The sequence below is a fragment of the Trichoplusia ni genome, chromosome 17 (genome assembly GCF_003590095.1).
Source record: "Trichoplusia ni isolate ovarian cell line Hi5 chromosome 17, tn1, whole genome shotgun sequence".
Classification (NCBI taxonomy): Eukaryota; Metazoa; Arthropoda; class Insecta; order Lepidoptera; family Noctuidae; genus Trichoplusia; species Trichoplusia ni.
The window spans coordinates 3,377,301-3,398,729 of record NC_039494.1 but is presented as its reverse complement, the minus strand read 5'-3'; the positions used below and the strand labels follow the sequence as shown (position 1 = coordinate 3,398,729).

The 21,429-nt window shown below is 37.0% G+C and overlaps 1 protein-coding gene across 2 annotated transcripts in view; it reads right to left on the bottom strand.

The window, feature by feature from the left end:
- Positions 1-21,429, bottom strand: part of LOC113502328 (protocadherin-like wing polarity protein stan) — a 211,832-nt gene that overhangs the window by 21,045 nt on the left and 169,358 nt on the right. For both annotated transcript variants that reach the window (XR_003401350.1, XM_026883861.1), the window contains exons 5-20: positions 16,739-17,934; positions 15,016-15,217; positions 11,186-11,326; positions 10,609-10,838; positions 9,492-9,617; positions 7,995-8,161; positions 7,407-7,549; positions 6,034-6,204; positions 5,308-5,495; positions 4,726-4,963; positions 3,346-3,550; positions 2,638-2,790; positions 1,995-2,215; positions 1,402-1,573; positions 703-998; positions 209-341 (exon numbers count right to left, since the gene is read on the bottom strand). Coding sequence is in view for 1 of the 2 variants with exons in the window: in XM_026883861.1 (XP_026739662.1) it covers positions 209-341; positions 703-998; positions 1,402-1,573; positions 1,995-2,215; positions 2,638-2,790; positions 3,346-3,550; positions 4,726-4,963; positions 5,308-5,495; positions 6,034-6,204; positions 7,407-7,549; positions 7,995-8,161; positions 9,492-9,617; positions 10,609-10,838; positions 11,186-11,326; positions 15,016-15,217; positions 16,739-17,874 (3,922 nt within the window). In the remaining variant the exon portion in view is untranslated. The remainder of the gene's footprint in view (positions 1-208; positions 342-702; positions 999-1,401; positions 1,574-1,994; positions 2,216-2,637; positions 2,791-3,345; positions 3,551-4,725; positions 4,964-5,307; positions 5,496-6,033; positions 6,205-7,406; positions 7,550-7,994; positions 8,162-9,491; positions 9,618-10,608; positions 10,839-11,185; positions 11,327-15,015; positions 15,218-16,738; positions 17,935-21,429) is intronic.

The following is a 21,429-nucleotide window of genomic DNA, read 5'->3' as shown; positions in this document are numbered from 1 at the left end:
GCTTTACAACAATTACAATGCCGAACGTAATGTCAAAATAGCGTTTATTAATATTAAGATTGAAGTTGTCAACTAGGCCTGTGCATGTTGGACCTTTATCCCCGTGCACGCCATTCATTCACCCCGTGTATAAAGGAGATATAAATAATAATTATTTTGTTAATATAAATACTGCTAACTGGCAGTTCTAGATAATGTTAAAAGTTACCTGTGACTGAAATCTCCATGGTAGCCAACTTAGGTACGTTCGTGTTTAATTGAGGTGATAGAGTCATTTCTCCGGTGGTTTCGTTAAGTAGTACCAGGTTGGCGTTGTTGCCGGACAGAATGCGGTATTGGAGCTGAAACATAATATTCGTTAGAAGTATAATAATTAATCAAAAATAATTAATTTGTTCGTTGGATATTCAAAAGTCATATGATAAGTGGTAGGCATTTATTTTGGTTGAGGTTCTTCACGCAACATCCACTGAGCGCGACGTGTCGCGGGTTCAATCCCCGCGTAGGACAAGCATTTGTGTGATCCACTAATGCTTGTTTGACAAAGACACCTTTTGAGCATTTTACTTGAATGTTGTGGGAGTTGTTAAAAAAAAACCCAAAGCAAAGTTCAACTATAAAAAAATATAGTCATTTAAATTACCAGTGCGTAACTAAAATAATTACATTACTACTACACATTATTAGTAATAAAATCCCAACCTTATCAGTAACATCAGCATCATAAGCCGGGACCCTCCCAAAAGGCCCAACAGGGAAGCAATCCTTATAATTGTTGAAGATAATCTGGAAGTCTTTCATCATGGGCGCGTTGTCATTCACATCCGTCACCAGTATCTCCACTCTGACGTCATTCCATAGTGGCGGGCTAGCGGCGCGGATCACCAGCTCGTACTTCTTGCGAGGACTTTCATAGTCTAGGTCTACCATGGTGACCAGTTCAGCTTTGTCAGAGCCTTGACGGGTTTCAAGGGAGAAACTGTTGGAGTCGTCGCCACCTGGAACGAAGGTTTAATTAGGCTTTTAGTTTCGTGCTTGCAGCCTGTTTGACTGAAATTGTTGTTACCATTTTTCTAGGTGTTACAAACAGCTTGGTATTGAATCTGAAGTGGAAATACTTGGAAAAGAGGATTATACCTATAATATAGAACGGTTTAAATTTATCACCGGGTGGTGGAAAACTTGGAAAGCCAGCGTTGTACGGGCATTAAGTAGAAAATTACAGAAACAGAGAGAGATGAAATATAAGAATAATCATCCTTACACTTCTTTTTACATTATCCCTCCGTAAAGAAAATAACAAAATTTTACGTTAAGATGGAGAATGGCAGATATGATTGTATATAGATAGATCACATATTACGGTGATTCCGAATAAAATGATGACCGAAAGTCTCTTACCCTTGATAGAATAGTGTACGACCGCATTAGCGCCCTCATCCGGATCGTGTGCGTATATCTCCCCGACCGTGGTGCCGATCGGGCTGTTCTCAGGAATGTAGAACGTGAGGCAGTCACTCTCGAACACAGGAGGCGAGTCGTTGATGTCTTCCACTTTTATATGGACGATTACCTAAAATTTTATAATGTTTAGTTTATTTTGCTGTAAGATTTTGGCATGTTGCTGAAGAGTGTGTATTTTCCTGGAAAAGTGTCTTTTTGTATTTTTAAATGCAGTGCATATTTTGAATGTCATATTTTGAAGATTTACGTTTGTTTTTTTTAAACTAGGCTAGCTTTATGCTATGTCTAGAGAAAAAACTCACTGTGGAATTACTAAATGATGTAACGGTTTACGCACGCGTGTTTATAGAGGTAGCCCGACTAGTTTCGGACTCAACCGGAGTCCTTAATCATGAGCAGACGCGGCGGGATCGCGAGTCGAATTCGAATCTAGTCGGGCTACACCGATAAATACGCGTGAGTAAACCGTGACATCATTTTATAGATAGGGAATACGTGTTCAAGTATTTTCTTTATATTGTTAATCTTACCGTAGAACTTAACGGTGGGGTTCCCCCATCAATTGCCAGCGCCTTCAAATCGTAAGTCGCGACGGACTCTCTGTCCAATGCCTTGTTAGTCCTAATGACCCCAGAAGCGGGGTCTACCACGAATGATCCCTCCTCACGGTCTCTAGTCTCCAGCTCATAGTGCACTCGACCGTTGAGGCCCACATCCGCGTCCGTTGCACTCACTTGGGTAACTGAGGTACCTGTTTGGGAATATTGTTTTTAAGTATATTCTTATAGTTTCCGAATGCCAAGTCAGGGTGCTTTGGAAAAATACACTTAGAACTTAGCTAAAAAAGGGCTACAAGTTAGAACAGTAAATCTTTTAAAATCTAAATTGATGCTGAAATTAAAATCCGTTGATATTAACATAGTCGCTAAAATCTCCTTTCATAGTAGTACTAGTACCTTATATAAAGATTTTTTAGATTTGGCAAGGCTCGCCCGGTAGAATTGGTCTTACTTAAGTGTAAATTTCTAAGATATTTCCACTTACATGGACCTCTTATTACTTTTAGTCACTACCTTGTGGTCCCAACATTTTATAGTAAAACGCCAAACAAATATTTTTCAGAACGTCATGGCGTCACCTCATTATCTTTAATATAACATTTCTCACACTTACCAACTAAAGCATCCTCCATTATAGTAGCGGTATACAACTGTTGTTTGAACACAGGCGCGTTATCATTGACGTCCACAACTGATATCTCAACATCAGTTGTATCTGACAAAGATGGTACACCACCATCTCTCGCTGTTACTGTTAGTAGGTACCCTAGAAAAGATAATTACAATTTAGGAAAGAAAAAAGAAGAAATACATACCTATTAAGATTTTTAGCTGAATAAATGTGAGTCTGATGCAGTGAGTATAAAGTTTAAAATAAATTAATTTAAATGTTTTTGGTGGACGAGTTGACGACTCAAGCTTCTGCATGAAGGTTTTCTGATAATGTGTAGAAGTAGTTATTATTTTAAAAATATGAATTTCTCCACAGAATGTAAGCCATTGTTACTTAATTTATTTGTTTGTTATCACAATAATAGATTCCGCTTAGTATTTAACTTATAGGCTTCAAACGTAACTGCATTAGCTTTGATATAATACGTCACCCATATCGAGTCTGGCAGTATTGTGAACATTTTTATTTATTATAGTTCTTTTTTTGTGATCTTCTAAGCTATGTCATGGTCCCAAAACACATTAGAAACTGTTTGACTGTGAGAGCGAAATCTTTCTTGTGCCTTCCTTAAAACTTGGCCAAGACAAGTTCTACAAGCAATATCTATTACAGGTTATCTATGTTCGTTTCAATCTTTTAAGCTCTTACCACTCATAGACTCTCTATCCAGCAACTTATTAGTGGTGATGGCGCCAGTTTGCGGGTTGATGATGAACTCCTGATCGTGGTGGGCCACCGCCTCATTGGATATCTCCGAACTTAGACTGTAGGTGATCTGCGCATTGATGCCGACATCACTGTCCGTCGCTGAGACCACAAGCACTGTTGTGCCTACTGGGGCATCTTCAAACACCTAGGGATAAGATTGGTGATTAGTTGACATTGTCAAATGTTTTTTTTTCGCAACGTAATAAGGATTTTAATCCTAGTATCGTTTGTAATGTTTCACAAAAGTTTGTTAGCATGGAGAACAATGGAAGACATTTTAAGAGGAGTTAATATTTGAAATCGGATACCTTAGGATGAAACCATGTGACCAAGCGTAGGCCGAAAATTACATAATCAAATATTATGTTTTTTTAAGTCTAATATTGCATGTTACCTACCTAACATCAAATGTAATAAACACGTTTGGCATAATAATATTCAGAATTATTTTATCAATACTTATAGGTATGCAATCCTATAAGTATAGTAATCCTTGGGGTAAATATATCCCACACCAGATATTATCCTCTTTTGGCGCAACTTAAGCTCATAAATAAAGTACCTAAATTACTTTAACAAGAACCTTTTCTTGTTGTAGTCCCGCGATACTAGTAAAATTCTAACTCAAACGTTAAATTCAGTTTTAGTTTTCCCTTGGCGATAACCTTTGTACATGAAGAGTATCGGATAAAATGTTTCGGGAATGGTTTTGAATAAGGAAACATTAATTTAATTTTCGTATATCCATATTATGTCATATATTATGAAATGGCCGTCGCAAATAACTCGAAGTTAATTAAATTCCACGATGAAAGATGTTTTTTTTATAAGTATTTATCGGCAGCTTGTTCGAGTCAGCTCATGATTAAGGAGTCCGGTTGGGTTCTAATCTAGTCCCGATAAATACGCGTGAGTAAATTATTATTAAATAAATGAATACACCTCATTAAAGTTGATAAAGTAATAAAAGATGAATATTTTGTGCACTAAGTTAAGAGAGGGCATGATAAAATTCTCTATTAGACACAAGGGTATTTTTATTCGGTGACGCTTAATTTTATAATTCAATACGTGTAATGTATTATATAGAATAGGTGTGAGTTTAATTCACTTAGACTAAAGCTACCTTTATCCTGGCAACAAGAATCAATTTTGGGGCCATTCATTCAACGAATTTAGATTAACGATTTATAACTCAACTAACATTTTTACAACTGTTATTCTGACAGATCATACAGGGTGTCCCAAAAATCAACGGCAGGCCGAAGGGTGTTTATGATCTATACCAATAGCATAATATCAAATTCTTCCTTGACTTACCGAAGCAGTATACGGAGCATTTTCAAAGACAGGCGCGTAGTTATTAGCATCAGTAATATTGATGTGCACCATCGCGGTGTCACTTCGCCCACCGCTGTCCGTCGCCGTCACTGTTAACACGTATCTCTTCTCTTGCTTGAAGTCTAGTGGCTGTGCTACAGTGATGAGCCCGCGACCGTTCTGTGATGTGATTGAGAAGCGGCCGCGAGTGTTGCCCCCTGTTATCTCGTAGTGCAGTCTGTGGAGGATGGGGGTTCGTTAGATCTCAGAAAGAAAATTTTAAGTTTAATGGGAAATACATGTCAATGGAATCTTGTGTTGATTGAGGGGGTAATAATATTATGGAAATACATTGAGATTGGTCAGTTGAGCTTAATTTTTTAGACGCCTTTGGGTGTGTTTGTGCGTATTTCACTTTTGATGTTTTTTACTATACAGGGAATATTTGACATACCGTACATCTAGTTGTATGTTGTTTAATGAGTTGATATTATTCGTTTCTTTTTATAAAACAAAAAATCATTTAACCATCTTTACACATGTAACCTCTTTTATACCTAAAATCTCTTTTCACAAACGTACCTATTATCCTCATCGGCGTCAGTAGCAGTGAGCGTCACGACCGGCGTGCCCGGGGGCTCATCTTCAGCCAGTTCCACCTCGTACTGCGGCGGTGAGAACACCGGGTCGTTGTCGTTCACATCCTGGACTACTACTGCGACAGAGGCGGTCGCTGAACGAGGTGGACTGCCACCGTCGGTTGCTGTCACCTGGGTGGAAGGATAGAGATTACTTTAAACTGGTGTTTTAAGATAACCTGGAGTCAAAAGTGGAAGTTAAAATGGATTACGGCATTGTTTTCAAGATAGTGTAAAATAATGATAATGATAATGTAAAATGCCAACAAATCAAAACGTCCTTTTGGTTATGCTTTACGATGATTTACAAATGAAATTTTTCTAAATAATTTTTGGGTGTGAATCGAACTAAAAAGCACCTCTCGGTAAAAACTGGGAGCTATTAGGGAACACATTGGAACGTTTTGGAACTAACTACGTGCTGCCACTGCATATACAATAATAAATTATCAAATTACAATCGACGTCGTTCAAGAAGGTCGATGCCTTTTTGGCGGGCGTCATTTAGCTTGGCAATTACTTCATCATCATCACCTCCCTCTCTAGTTATCCAGACGTAGATACCCAACCTTAGTGAGGGTCGATGTTGGCTGGCAGACATTTGTTCTTTTACTCCAGCTTATCTGATAGGATCTAGTAAACGAACCTCCTTTGTTCGACAGTAACTTACCATCAGCTGATACTTCGCTTGCACCTCCCTGTCCAGTTGTCCGGACGTGTACACCCAGCCTGAGCGAGGGTCGATGCTGATTGGAAGGTCATTGTTGTTATTGTACTCCTTGTCTGATAGAGTGTATGTTATCTCAGCGTTCACGCCTTCGTCAGCGTCGTATGCTTGTACCTGCAAACATTGTAAGTTTATTAGGTAGAATAGGGAGTGGGTACAAAAATAAGGCACGTATGCAGAGAGTAGGAATTATGTAGTTACATAGGTAGGTATACTGCGACAGAAATACATTTGGGTTGAACAATTTAGTCTAGCCGATAAATAAGTAAGTATCTAGGTATTTTTAATGCTAGATACAAGTGATTTTTTTTATCGTTATGTATAATTTTAAGGTTTTTCATGTCAATATTTAATAAATAATGAAATACAAGTACGTAGTATGCGAAAAAACGAAAGCTTGAAACCACTTGTTGTTTCACATGTAGTTTAATGTTACTCCGTTGCGCTAGATGGCATTGCCAGTTTCGTAAACGATGTACGTCAGAAGTTACAAACTTACTTTGAAAGTTATTTGTTAAGTTATTGCAATCGGATTTGGAACCTCTTGCGTTTTTATCAAAAGAAAAAAGTGCTCAATACGGTCTGTTACTTATCTAATTAGGAATACAAACTACGATAAAAATATATATTTCCTGAGATCTTACATTCATATATTTTTTAACTAATATAGACTCCTTGAACCCGCATAACCTATTTATTGCTTTCTTATTCATCGATTGTTGGTTTTATTGGCAGACATCTTGACAAAAAAAAGGCGCGAAACATAACGGAACACATTGTAAACGTTATAACGTAATAAACACTACAGCTTTATTAACAGTTAATATTTTATACCAGTACTCGCTATTTTGATAGTAAAATGTGAATGGTTTATAAAACTAGCAAGTTGCTAAACAAGGTTATGGCCGTACTTTGGATAAAGGCGAGGTTTAAATCCTTTACTTAGTTGCGAGTAATTAAGGGTACAGGGGTATATATTGTCGGTTGTTAATTTATAAATTGCAAAGTCAAATAATTCGTTTTGTTTTTCTCGATACAAACTGAAGATCTCAATGAATTTATTCTTATTAAACTTAACATATCCATTCATAACATACTTAGCTCAAATTCAACAGTAGGTATAAATTTAGAATTTTATATAAGAAAGAAAAACTACGCAAAACTTGAGAGAAATGAGTATAGTTGAATGTTTCATTTTAGGCTCACCGATGAATATTGCAATTGTTTTAAAAGAAGAACCGTTTACAAATACATTGGTTGATTATGTTCAATTTATAGTAGTATTTATAGTAGTATTAAAACAGCTAATAACTTACCCTGACAATACTATATCCGACGGGAACATTTTCGCTGACGGACTCCTGAAACAGTGAGGTGTAGAACCTGGGCGCGTTGTCGTTCACATCCTTCACGTTTACCAGCAGCTGGGTTGTGTTGGACCTGGATGGACTGCCTCCATCTGGAAGAGAAGGTTGAGTGTGGTATAGGGAAATAAGAAGTTGTAAGTTTTGATCTGGCTTACTAACTTTGGTGACTGGTAGTATGATGGCTTCAGTAGGAGAAATATGACGTGGACTTTATTAATTAAGTTTACATGATTTAAAGGAAAATCAAAGGTTCATTATTGTTTTTTTTTTTGCTTTGCCTGCACGCGGAATAGTGTCCAAGCAAGAGCTACATATTTTTTTCGATTATAGCATACATATTAGTATCTCCATCAGAAGTTTGAAATAAATAATTGTTACGTTTATTTTTGATTCCTGATACCAATTTCAGATTATCTGGTGACCAGATAATCTGAAATCTGGTCTCTATTGCTCATATCTTCACTTTACTCCTATATTATCCTGGCTCTATTTTTCTCTTCAAATTATCGACGATACAAATCTCATTAACAAACATACCTTGAGCTCTAATCACCAGTCGATAGCTCCTGACTTGTTCGTAATCTAGCGGTTTCACTAAGGATACATCTCCGCTTAAGCTATCTATTGAGAACTGCATCTGTGTGTTCCCTCCGATGATCGCGTAACGTATTGCTGCATTAGCGCCGACGTCCGCGTCCGTGGCCCTGAGGAAAACGGCAATGGATTAGGAAGTGAACAATGTATCGTAAAGTTCAATGTTTAGTTATTAATGGTCGTTTAAAGGCCGCGATCTGTTTATTAGATTGGCTTTAGTTATAATCGTTTCTTTGAAGATCTGATTTGATGTATTGTTTCATAGCCGGGTTTCTTAAATTTTGAACAAATATACGTTGTTTTATATTAAGCTTCGGTATTCGAGTTTAAAAACAGTTAACAGTTTTGAAACGACAATTTTGCCTATCTTATTTAGTGGTAGGCGATGTTGCAAAAAGTATATAGAAAAAATAACATGGTGTTATGTTATTTGTAATTTTGTTCTGAATGTATTTAGCAATAACAAATATCGTATCAACCTGTCTAAATTAAGCTTTTAATTACAATTCACAGCAAAAGCCATTAAATATTCTAAAACATAATTAAACACATAAATAAGTTAAATTACATCCTATTACACGAAACTATAGCACATTGACTGTATTTCACACAAAATTTAACTCAAATAATAAATTTAGAGGGATTTGTGCTAAAATACAAATTTCTAACGGCTTACTGTTACCGCAATGCATAAATATGAAATATCGATAGTTGCAGTTGCTCTAACAATAAATGGGAATGGTCGGCTTTTACAACAATTCCTATGACGATTTATGAAGATACAAATTTGAACACCAGACGGTGCTCCCTAGGAATATTGCCAAGTTTAGAAAAATACTGCATTCTAAAACGTCTATTGAAGTTACGAGCAAACGGTGGTTGGGAAACGTTTGCGATTTGTAAACAATAGTGTCTGATTTTGTGTGCATAAGTAAGAGACTGATTTAAAGAAAAGTTTATTTGAAAGTTCTGTATAGTTATGATGATGAATTTGTTATATTTGTAGTTTTGTATTCATCTCATGAGTATTTTCTCTTTATTGAATATTTATTGGTCTTTTTTCCAACCGACTTGAAGAAGAGGGTGGGTCTCAATTCGTCTGTATTTTGATTGTTGCCTCTTTTTTATATTTTACCTCTGAACTTCGGACTAAATTAACAGATTCTGCTAATTATTTTTTTCATTTAACGTAAAATAGCTGTCATTTAGTCCCATAAAATAATTTCATATTAAATCGGCTGCATTGTTTTGTGAAAACATATTATTTGGTTTAGTAATCAGAATAGATAGGTTCTATGGGTAATGAAAGAGTCCGGTTGCAATCACATGTGTGGAGTTTTATTTACACTTTTTTTCATAGAAATAAACAGAATAAAAATTTAATTTAATTTAAGTAAACATGCAGATAAAAGTAAGCTTTAAAGGCATATGATAACTTACTTGATCCTGGCAATGATCGGGTTATCGTTGACGGAGATGTCCTCATCAACGGTCACCGTGTAGGTCTTCTCGCTGAACTGAGGGTAGTTGTCATTATCGTCCATTATGTTCACGTGGACTGTGGCGCTGGTGAGAGGAAAATTATATTCAAGGATGTTCAATTATCCAAACATGGGTTGGGAAAAGGTTAGGGTGTAAGTTAAGTTAAACGATGGATATTAAAGAAGCGGGATAGTGCTGTTTTGTTGTCAGAAATGATAAGTTGCCGTCGTATTTATAAAATATACGATGTATAAATTTCCATCAAATTAGATAAGTGTGATTGTTTTTTCAGGAATCATTAATGCGCTGCAAGTGTAGTAGAACTTATTTTTATCTTTACAGTGAAATAGAACCAAATTTATTCATTAAATAAAAAGTTCAAGCATAAATTAAGTGAAGGGACCATTATTTTAATTGAAAACATGCAATACTAAGCCTAAACTACAATCACAATACAACACAGCACTAACTAACGCGATGACATATTTATGGAGCAGAAATGCCTAACAGTAGCTTGTGAGCCGCGTAATTACTAGCTAATAATTAATCATGATTACACGAGGAATTTGCTCAAGTTCCTTGTAATTTCCATCACAATTGTGTCAAGTGTACGCTTTAGAGCATACCTAATGTCTTTAAGCTGTATATTAGATTTAAGGAGGTAGATAAATCTCGCGTATTACTAAAGGTAGAAGCGCGAAATTGTTTCCTAGGTGTGATGTTGCATTTTGTTAGTTCTATGGAGTTAAGGCCTGAATGAATTTAAATATTTTTTTTTGAGGCAGCGTTTCCGATGAATAATTGACCGGTCACTGCAGACAAGTTTAGTCTTTCGAGTAAAACACCAACGAAAAACCTTTTTCGCATTTTTTTATTACCTATCCAAAAAAAGGGATACAATTCCTTCTACACTCATGGTGACTTTACTTTGTCTCCTAACTTATATGTAACACAATAGCTTTATCTATGTATATCCCGTTGTGGAAAAATGCCTTTCTACTTTCCTTTCATCTTTATGATATCTTGAAGGTGCTACTTTACATTAGAACTACAAGTAAAATAAAATTAAACTCACGAGCTGGAGAGTCTGTCGGACACAGGACTGGCTTGGTCAGTGGCCTTCACGATGACAGTGTACCGGGCCACCTTCTCCCTATCCAGCGGTGCTCTTGTAAGCAAGGCGCCACTCCTGCCGTCGATCCGGAAGACATCTTGACTGTCGACCTGTTCCGTGTTGTCGATGGACTCGTTCGTATCTTCAGAGCTTAAGGTCTCAGCTGTTACTGACTCTATTGAGTATTCGACCTGTGGAAATGGGTTTGGTAGAGTTTTGGTTTAAAATTCAAAGCTAGGATAGAGATAGATTACGAAATCCGAATCGAGAAGGAAAAGTAGAAATTATTGAAGATAAAAAATGTAATTTGATTAAAACATAAAAAGGACCAAATTAAATCTAAATCTCTGACCGGAACATGATTTAAGGCTGGATAACAATTTATAAAGCGAATAACACACAGCCCGCTAGTAAGCCGAGCAGGAAATCATTTCACCTCATTTCGTACTTCGTTTCACACCCCGATCAAATCTCTGTACTTCTAGGTGTGCATCGTAAAGTACGAAAAGAGGTAACATAATTTCCCCAATTTAGTTACCTCAGCATTTTTCCCGATATCCTGGTCTGTGGCCTTGAGAGTGAGGACTGTGGTCCCTGGACTGGCTCCCTCTCGGACTGATGACTCGTATTGTTGCATCTCGAACACGGGCGAATGGTCGTTGCAGTCTAATACGTTGATCTGGTAAAGAATGAAAACTTGAGATAGATATATCTTCTAGAATAGAAGAAAAAGCCGGATGTTTGAGATTACTAAACGTGGTGCAGGACAGTTTATTGAATTCCTGTCATTATTGCCTCGTCATAGAGTAATATTGTGGCCGGTGTGGAAAAGAGGTGCCGCTCTACGCTTTGTATTGCGCTGTCACGCTTCCACAACCACGATAATACTAACTTAAGATTTAGACGAGGTGGAAGACCCTCTGCAAGATAGTATTAAGAGCAGAAAATCAACAATGTGATAACGTTCATACGAAAACCTTTTAAAGATAAGTATTAAATCTATTTAGGTCCATTTGATCTTCGCAATTGAATGCAAGCAGTAGGTAGGTATACTCGTGAAGGACAGCCGTTGCTCTAGATCCAAGATAGGTATATTAAGTCGCTAAACTGGTTATGTCAATCAGCATAGCAAATGCAATGCCCTAAATATGCAACACGGTTTCGACAAATTATATTACTTAAAGTGTTCCAGTTTTCCTCTTAAACGAAAATATTTCACTAGTGTTTTAAAGTCTTAAGATGGCTTGCAAATCTACAAGTAATTTTTTGTCTTCTTGAATCCATAGTGGATAACTAAATTTACAATACTCAAAAAGTGTAAGGATAATACAATTGATTAAATAGATCAACAAACGGAATGCAGAAAAAGGAAAATCTTTTGTTTAATTTTTAATTAAAGGTAAAAATTTGTCAATTGTACGTTAGTACTAGCTAAAATTATTATAATAACATTCGTGAGGCACGAGATGAGACATGCAATAAATATTTGAAGTTTGAAGTTTGAGGCCGATTCAAGGTCCGAAACTCTTCAGTCTGTCCCGATAAATCAGGGACCGGACAACCCCACTTTAGAGTTAAGCCGTTTGACAGGGTAACCCGTACACGGGGTAACTCATATCGCAGTGTTACCTTTTGTTCGAGTTACATCCTCGAAACCCAGCGAAATGGTTAACACCTTCATTATGGTAACCACGTGAAGGGGTTAACCCCTTCAATAACTTAAGCCTTTGAAGAGGTTACCTTCACGAAAGGCTTTTATTCGTGTTACCCTGAATTACCCACTAAACTTGAGCTGCATACTTGCACCCTAGCGGCCCCTCATTGCTTTACTAAGACTACAACTGATTTTCTTCTATCGCCGACGCGTCGCGCCGCGACTCGCGCCTCTCGGACAAACTGCCTACGCGCGAAACGTCGCGTCAGCATGATAAGAAAACCAGCCATATAGGTAACGAGCTGTTGCCCGCGACTTCGTTCGCGTGGTTAGAAGATATAAGTTAGGAATTTTTGAACGAAAGCCCTCGAAGATTAATATTTTTCCCCGGTTTTGCCTCATTACACACTTTTTATTAGCTTCACCTGTATGTTTCTATGTTTGTTTGTAACCGACTTCTTTGGGCGCGATTTTGACCCACTTTAAACGGCCAGATTTCGTTCAAACTTAGTAGATTTATTGAGGACCGATGGCAATACACTAATTTGATAAAATTATTCCATTTTTCAATTTGCAAAATATGATTTTTGTTAATTTATATAATTTTCGAAATTTCGAATTAATTTTCGATAAGGTAAGAAAATTAATTAAAATTTCTATATTTTTTCTCTACAGTCGATAGGGCAGGACTCGATGTTAATTTAATTATTGAATTATTATTAAATAATCCAAACTAAAAAGTAGAAAATAAATAATACTTTAAAAAAACTAAAAAACACGCTTTTTATACACCGTGATTTTTTAGTCGTCTTACAAAAGCAGCCCAGTTCATGTATCCTATGACTCATGATAAAAAATAGGTATTTATAAGATTTGAATAAATTTAAAATGCAATTTTTATTCAATATTATGATGCAATTCGTAGTTTTAGAAACACAGCTCTGTTGCGAGCGCGGTCCGAGCCTTGTAACAATGGTGAGGGGCGCGGGCGGCAGACGTTTTTATCATTTTTAATAGGATTTTTCAGATTTCTCATGTTTCATTTTTCTTCGTACCTATTATCTTAGTTGATGATAAAAAAAAAATTGCGCCTAGGGGTATTTTATGTCGTATACATGAACTGGGCTGCTTTTGTAAGACGACTAAAAATTAACGTGTATAAAACCGAACTAAAAAATAGAAAATAAATTTAAATGAATTTAAATTAAGAAAATAGTGTTAAAAATTTCAATGAATATAAATTAATAATAGTGTGAGTAAAAAAAAATATTTTATTAAAAAAAAACGTGGGGCGCATGGTGTCAATGGTTATAGATATTTTGTTGACAGTTATGAGTAGAGTGATTATCATTTCGATAGTATCTTAATAAGAAGCACCCCAAGCTTTTTTTTAAATAAAATATTTTTTTTTACTCTCACTATTATTAATTTATATTCATTGACACGTTTAACACTATTTTCTTAATTTAAATTTATTTTCTATTTTTTAGTTCGGTTTTATATAAAAAACCGTGTTTTTTTAGTTTTTTTAAACTATTATTTATTTTCCATTATATCTTCGCTCCTATTAGTTGCAGCGTGATTATATTTAGCCTAAAACCTTCCTCGATTAATAGTGTATTGAACAAAAAATGAGATCACATTTTTAAGATGAAATTATTTATAAAAAAAAAATTGAATTCAAGTTTTTTTTCATTTTTTGCATTTTCTGAGAAGATTTAATCGGAAAGTAGAGATTTTAACGAACAGAAACCATACCAATTTTTTATAAAAGCTGATATTTTCACGGGTGAATTTTCGATTGAAAATTAGGGTGTTTTTTATTTTTTATATTAATTCAAAATAAGGTGAAAAAATAAATATTTTTAATCAAATAAATTACAGCGTATTTGGGACATAGAAAAGGGAAGTTTTCACTAAATTTCGTTACATAAATAAATTTTTGTAAAAGATAAAAAAAAACAAAATCTTGGTTTTTTGGATTTTTCACATAAATTTTGAGGTTATGTGAAAAAAATGTAAATACAAAAGTTTTAGATCTTTTTTACCTACAACTTTGCCATTTGACTTTTTTCGATACGACTTTTAGTTTTGCCGGAAGTCGAGAAAAACCGTTTTTTACCCTTTAATCGTCACCCCCACCTCCTTCCCGACCTCAGATCGCCCGTTAATTATTTTTCCTTTCATTTTTATAATATTCCCCTCCTTTTCTAATGGGTTCCAACCTACTATTATTTTTTTGGTTTTAAAAATTATCGACCCTGGTCTACAAGTATAGACACGAAAAATATACATATATCACAATGTTTGAAATGTGCGACAAGCAAAATTAAACTGTAAGATTATATACACAATGATTATTATTCCATGTTTACAAGTCGCTCGGTAAATGCAACAATGCCGCCGCTGGGCGGTAAGATGTCACGTGCGCTCGTGGTTATACTATTTTCAAACTAATGTCTATGATAAAGAGTGCATATTACATTGTCTTAGGTTGGAGTGGGTTACCCTGTTACAGTGTTACAGGGTAGTGAAAGGGTAACCTGTTCGGAACAGGGTTCCAGTAATCCGTTCGAAGGTGTAACATATGTAATAGGGTTTTTTCTTGAAGCGCTTAAAAAAACCCCTTCAAAAACCCTTTCAATGAGTATCCGGCCGGTCCCTGCGATAAATACGCATGAGTAAACCAATACCTATAACTAGCTAAAACTTACCTGTAGTGTAGTAGTTCCACTTCTCGGTGGGAAGGTATCGTCTTGAGCCACGACTCTGAAGTAGTGCACGTCGAGTCGTTCCCTGTCCAACCGTGCCTGGGTAGTGACCACCCCTGATCTGGAGTCCACAGCGAACATGCCCGCAGACCGCGAGTCTAGCAGACTCGACATGGAGTAGGTTACTGGGCTGTTTTCTGGATCCCTAAGAACGGAAAAAGTAGGACGAAAAGTCAGTGTTAGTAGCTTTTTAAAACCTGGGTTATGATATCCTAGGTCAGAGTAGGTAGAAGAGTTAGCATATTATAGTTGTAGAAAGGCGATGGTGCATTACGCGGCGTTATTTTGCTTTTACAACCGCACAAATCTTAGGTACTTGAAAGGGTATTCAAAGGTCAACAATTCAATTCCTATGCATATATGTAGACACCCATACTCGGGAAAAAAACATCACAAAACACAAATGCTTATCCTACGCGAAGATCGAACCCGCGACACGTCGTGCTCAGTGGTTATTAGGTACAACAAAGAAATAAATAAAATCACGCATTCATCATCTAAACCCTGACAGAGGCTGTATTTGACTAACGGTAGGAATGCCTCAAAGGCCTCAATGCATCATTACCTAATACGCTTTGTAATTTGGCGAGTGAGTTCAGTACCACATCTGCGGGTACAGAATACATGAGGGTAGCAATTTAAGAACGCTGAGAGCAAACGTCTCATTACACGCGTTACTCCGCGATTTGTAGTACGTGATAAACTTCGGCAAAGCTCTTACTAAGGATTTTATGTGCGATCGGTACTAATGTTGTAAGAAAAGAAATGGTCACTTAAGATGGAAAGATAGCTTTAATTGATGCACATAAAACTGCACGTTTATGACATCTTATTTCATCACTTTTTCTAAATATTATTTTCGTTTTTACCCTAATCTTAACGTGAATTATACCATGGAAAAAATGTTGAAACGAACTTTAGATAATTCCATAATATTTCTTGCAAGTTACAGCAGACACGTCACAAATATTCCAATTTCATACAATGATCATCAAAGAAATGCATTAACTTTGATCGAACACCTAATGGACTGTATCAGATATAAAGTAGACCACATATTTAATAAAACTTTAACAATGACTTTTATTTTCAAGCAATAAGGTTCATATTCGTAAATCGTACATACGTTACGTGAGAGTTGAGACCGTACAATGATCATGTAGAATGTCAACGTCATCGTTGTAAATTGTAAGAGCGTCGGCCATCTTTGCGGGTTCAAAGACTCAGAAGTTCCGGACGGTATAAAATAGACGAGCTCATAAAAGTGCAGCTAATGTCAATTAAACCGGCCAGATGGTTTATGACTAGGTGTTATGTCCTGATGTTGATTAGGATAATGCTAACGTCCTGTTTATTACAACATCCTTAAGTAACATCGAATTAAGAGGCTTAGGTTACATGACTATGTAATTTGTCGGTATGGCATGCTTTACACTGACGTGATTCATTTCTTATTCATTTTGTTTAAGTTTTTTTTTTAGCCTTAAAATAATTACATCCGCATTAAGGAATTCATACATTCATGTCGCATGCACAAAGACACCCTGACTCAGGATAAGCATTCGTGGACCACATAAACGCTTGTCCTACGCAGGGATCAAACCCGCGACATGTCACGCACGGTGCGTTTGGCGTAATTATATCTAAAGTGTTTTTAGATTCTTACCGAGCTCTAACAGTCGTGACAACAACGCCTGGTTGCTGCTCCTCAGCCACAGAAGCCACGTACAGCGCCTGCTCGAAGTACGGAGACTGGTTCCGCAGCTCCCTCTTCACCCGCCTCGCAATATCCGTATCATTCAGCTCTTGATGATGATACACTATCTTCAGCCTATGATCCGAATCTACAATGTTGATCTTATCGCAGTTAAACGTAAACAGTATTGAAACTTTCCACATAGGTTCTTGGATGCACAGGTCTGCACTGGCCACTAAATCACCTTGACTTGTTTCTATTACGAATCTCGGATCACTCACATCCAAAAACTGCACTTTACACATCTTTTGAACCGTCCTCGGTAGGAAAGCTGTAAGGGAATTCACAAACTGCGATTGCTTCAGACAAATCCCTTGCCATCGATCCGTAGTCGGGATAGCGAAACTAGCGTACGTTTCTGATATCCATTGCTTCGCTTCAGCTATTTTTACATCTATGGCCATATCAAAGGGGATCGGGCCGTGAGATCGCCTCTTCCTACTTTTATTTCTCGCTACGAAATCTTCGAACATAACGTTCGACCACGGATAAGCCGTGGATAAGACATTATATTGACTAGAGCCTAATTCCTCTTCTTCTAACAATCTCCAGTCTATACTCTCTTGATATATTACTTCCCGTTTGTCTCTGATGGGCTCCTCTTCATACTGCAGGGCGGCATCATTTTGGTCATAGACGCGATCGAAGTCTATATCGTAAAGGTCCGCGTGTCTCCGACTGCAGTCCTCACCGGTGACCAAGATTCTGATGGGGAGGCTGTAGTAGTCGATGTCGCGGATGCGTTCCGATGTCGAATCGACGTAGAAAGTGAAGAGATTAGGATAGAGTACTCCGTCGCATCTTAGCCTCTTCCTAAGGGTAACGAGACCGCTGGTTCTGTTGACCCTAAGGATGTGATGGACGAAGTTAGCTGTTCGGTGGACATCGATGTTGTAGTTGCGTTCGGAGCCGAGCTTGTAGACGGCGGCGTCGAGGACCACGTGACCGGGCGGCGCCGTGTCGGGGAGGATGATGAGGTAAGCGCGCGTGGTCGCCAACACCGTGGTCATCAACACGGCGACCACCACACACCACGCCCTCGCCATGATGCTCGCAGTTCACCTACAGCGATGCCGCCGCGTCCACCTACCGCTTAGGTTGTCCATCTGTAACAAGAGAAACTTGTATTAATAACATATTACGATGATAAAACTAGGTAATTCAATTTTACAACTAATGTTATTCATATGAACAGCATAATTAGTCTGTTCCAAAGGCAGGAATCAAATGGCTATTATTTTACGACCGATCTTTGCCATTTTATATCGAATAAAACTTTAGAGAACATTTGAACTGTCATAAAATGAAAATAAATATTTTTTCTGAACATACAATTTATAATGTTTCAGTTTTATCGACCGTAGTAAAGCGAAAGTGTACGCGGACAAGAGGTAAATCGTTCGCAAACAACTCGAGTTCAACGTGCTGTGTTTACAGGAAGGAAATTGAAAGAAAATAGAAACACCTGAATATCGAAACGGTTTTATTTGGGGCCGAATACGTTTTCCTCCGGTAAGTGCCTACAAGGATAGAGTAAAACCTCTTAATATTGTTCTGTTCGAATTAATATATAATCGAGCGAACGCTCCTAAACAAACAGCGCCTAATTCGGTAATACGCTTAAGAAAGCTTCCTAATAACATTGTTTAATACAGGCAATTACGCGTCGGGTTTGTTCGGGCGTTTCCGCCAGAAGTCGTGCAGAGGTGTCGGTTACGGTCAAAAGATTAATGGCGTCAATTAATGGAGCCGGTCTCGTTTCCCGCCAATATCCGCGTTTTCCAATTTTCGACGAGGGGAAGATCATTTTACACCTGGGCGTCGATGTTTCGATAATGTTGTCGGTGTTACGTTAATATAAGGGTTATGGTAACTGCGTGATTTGTTAATACGAGGGAATAATTTTTCAAAACAAAATGTGCTTTTCATAAAATATTTAACAATTTTTATAAATTTTACCGTAAACTCTTTTTATTAACAAAGTAAATATGAATAAGTTAAAATGAAACATTCTCCTTATACAACTGTTCATGAAGCTTGTTATTTTATACGAATAATAAAACGCGACCCTTTGTGCTATACTTCCTCGACTTTCAACTCCAGCCTTTGAGCACTAAAAAATATGCATCAACTTATATTACCTCCATACACATTTCAACAAATTCTTCTACCTAGATCCATTTTGCTAAAAGCCTGTGTACGAATGCTCTCACAAAGACCGTAGGACATAAAAATAAAGGGTGTTTTTCTTTGGTTTTGCGATGGACAGTACCATTCTATTCGGAACGAAATGAAAAGCAACTGGGTCTACCACTATCGCCATGTAATATCTACTCGGTTGTGGAAGCGAGACGAAACTCTACGCCCTGTAGAGCACTGTCCCGCTTCCTCATCAGCTGTAGTATTACTTAAAGCGTTTTTAATAGGTCCTCGGCTGGTCTTGTACGAGTGGGGTAAACTTTGGTCCAGTGACATAATTAGTGTGGTTGGGAGGAGATTGGTTTGCGTAAAATGTACAGCTATTTAAGCTCCTCTGGTAGCCATATTAAATTCTTGAAAGTAGTTTTTAATATCACGCTGTAGATGAGGTAAGTTTGATGCTTTGGTGCACGATACACGATAGATAGGAAATCGGGTCACGATACTTTTCTACACTAATATATAAAGCTGAAGAGTTTGTTTGTTTATTTGTTTGAACGCGCTAAACTCAGGAACTACTGGTCCAAATTGAAGAATTATTTTTGTGTTGAATAGACCCTTCATCTATAAACCATCACGCTGCGACTAAAAGGAGCGAAGATACAATGGAAAATGTGAAAAAAAACAGGGCAGGTATAAATACTAACTTATATCTTCTCCCCACGGGGACGAAGTCGCGGGCAACAGCTAGTATAGAATAAAAACTGTGTCACAATTTTATTTAACATACTCCTCCGAATCGACTTGACAGATTTTTAAGAAATTTTATTCAGTAGGCCTAAGAATCGGCTGCCTATTTTCATTCTCTTCAGTGATAAGGGTTATGCACAACTAAAATATTTTTTTCGTATGTGTTTTGCTGTTGTGACAATAACAGCATTTTTCTGGTTTTATGTACTTCTATTTTGCAGACGGCATTTCTTGAATACCCATTTCTCTAATTACCAATAAATTAAGGTAGAATCAAAATTATACAATTAAGCCACGCATAGCAGATGCTTATCATATGTTGCATACTTTGCGTACCTAGCATCAGTTTGCCTGTACCTTTACAGTACTGCGATACAGAAATAATAATAACTTATAAGGACTTCTAATTGGACGTATATCTTAACACAATTTTACGATCCACTCCGTAATACGTTTTGCAGTAAATAATGCAATGCAAAACATGCTTTTGCCTTCATAAATTGGATACTTATTTCTAGCAGTAATAGTATTTTAAAAGCTCAGGGTTCGTTACCCAAAGGGTAAAAACGGCACTGTAACAGTGGTACCGCTCTCTGTCCGCCTGTCTGTCAATAGATTGTGTGTAAATAACCGATAATAGACAGATACTTGAAATTAAAAAAAAAACAAATAAATAAATGCGGACAACATCACATACATTGTTCTGAACCCAAAGTAAGTTGCTAAAGCACTTGTGTTATGAAATTCAGATACAACGAAGGTACCACAAACACCCAGACCCGAGACAATGTAGAAATGTGAATTTTTATATTGACCCGACCGGAGATCGAACCCGGGACCTCAGAGCTAGCGACACCTTGGAACCGGTGCGTACGCCACTCGACCATGGAGGTCGTCAAAAATGTTTTTCCGCTTTAAAATAAACAATAAAGTTACGTAAAAGGTTAAATATGATGGCTGATTAAGTTTCAGCAGATTTTTTTATGATCCCATTTATACGGGATCTGCACTACGGGTTCAATTCACATTTTACCGGTTTCATTTGCTATAGACAACATTCTTGCATTTCTTTCTTTTATCCATTTACACAATTTCGCAGACACAGCAGAGCTAATGGTGCTATCAATTAAACGTGCTACGAATAGCCGATTCGATTCCCATCCCGTCCCTTTTACCGGTCATTCGATTTTACCCACCCTTACCTATTTAACAATCGTAGAGGGTTGTATGGAGAAGGATTGCCTTGTAATACATGTTTATTACCCTTTATAGATTTTTTTCATAGGTGGGTATATTAGGGTTTTGGGTTTGCTTAACCAGTCTTTAATATAGCCTGTAGTTCGAAAACTACTCCAAAATTCTTAAAAAATGATAAAATAAATTGTTTCAAATTTTAAATTTGACATTTTCTACTACTTTACTTGTTATAATAGTTTCGGTAGCGATAATAAAAAGTTATATAAGAACAGTTCCTTTTTGTTCCTTTCAATTTATTTCTTGTTTAAAGAAAATAAATCCAACAAAAACGTTGTTCTCATGTCATAATATCAAAAGCAGAAAAATTGCGATACTTCTCTCGCACAAATGATATAAGGAACGTATCCAAGATTGTCGGAGTTTTAACTTTATATGTAGATCCGAGAAACACGCACGGCAAGCAACAGACGGCTTTTAATAACAAAAACAAACAACTGTTCGAGTTTCCAAATGGG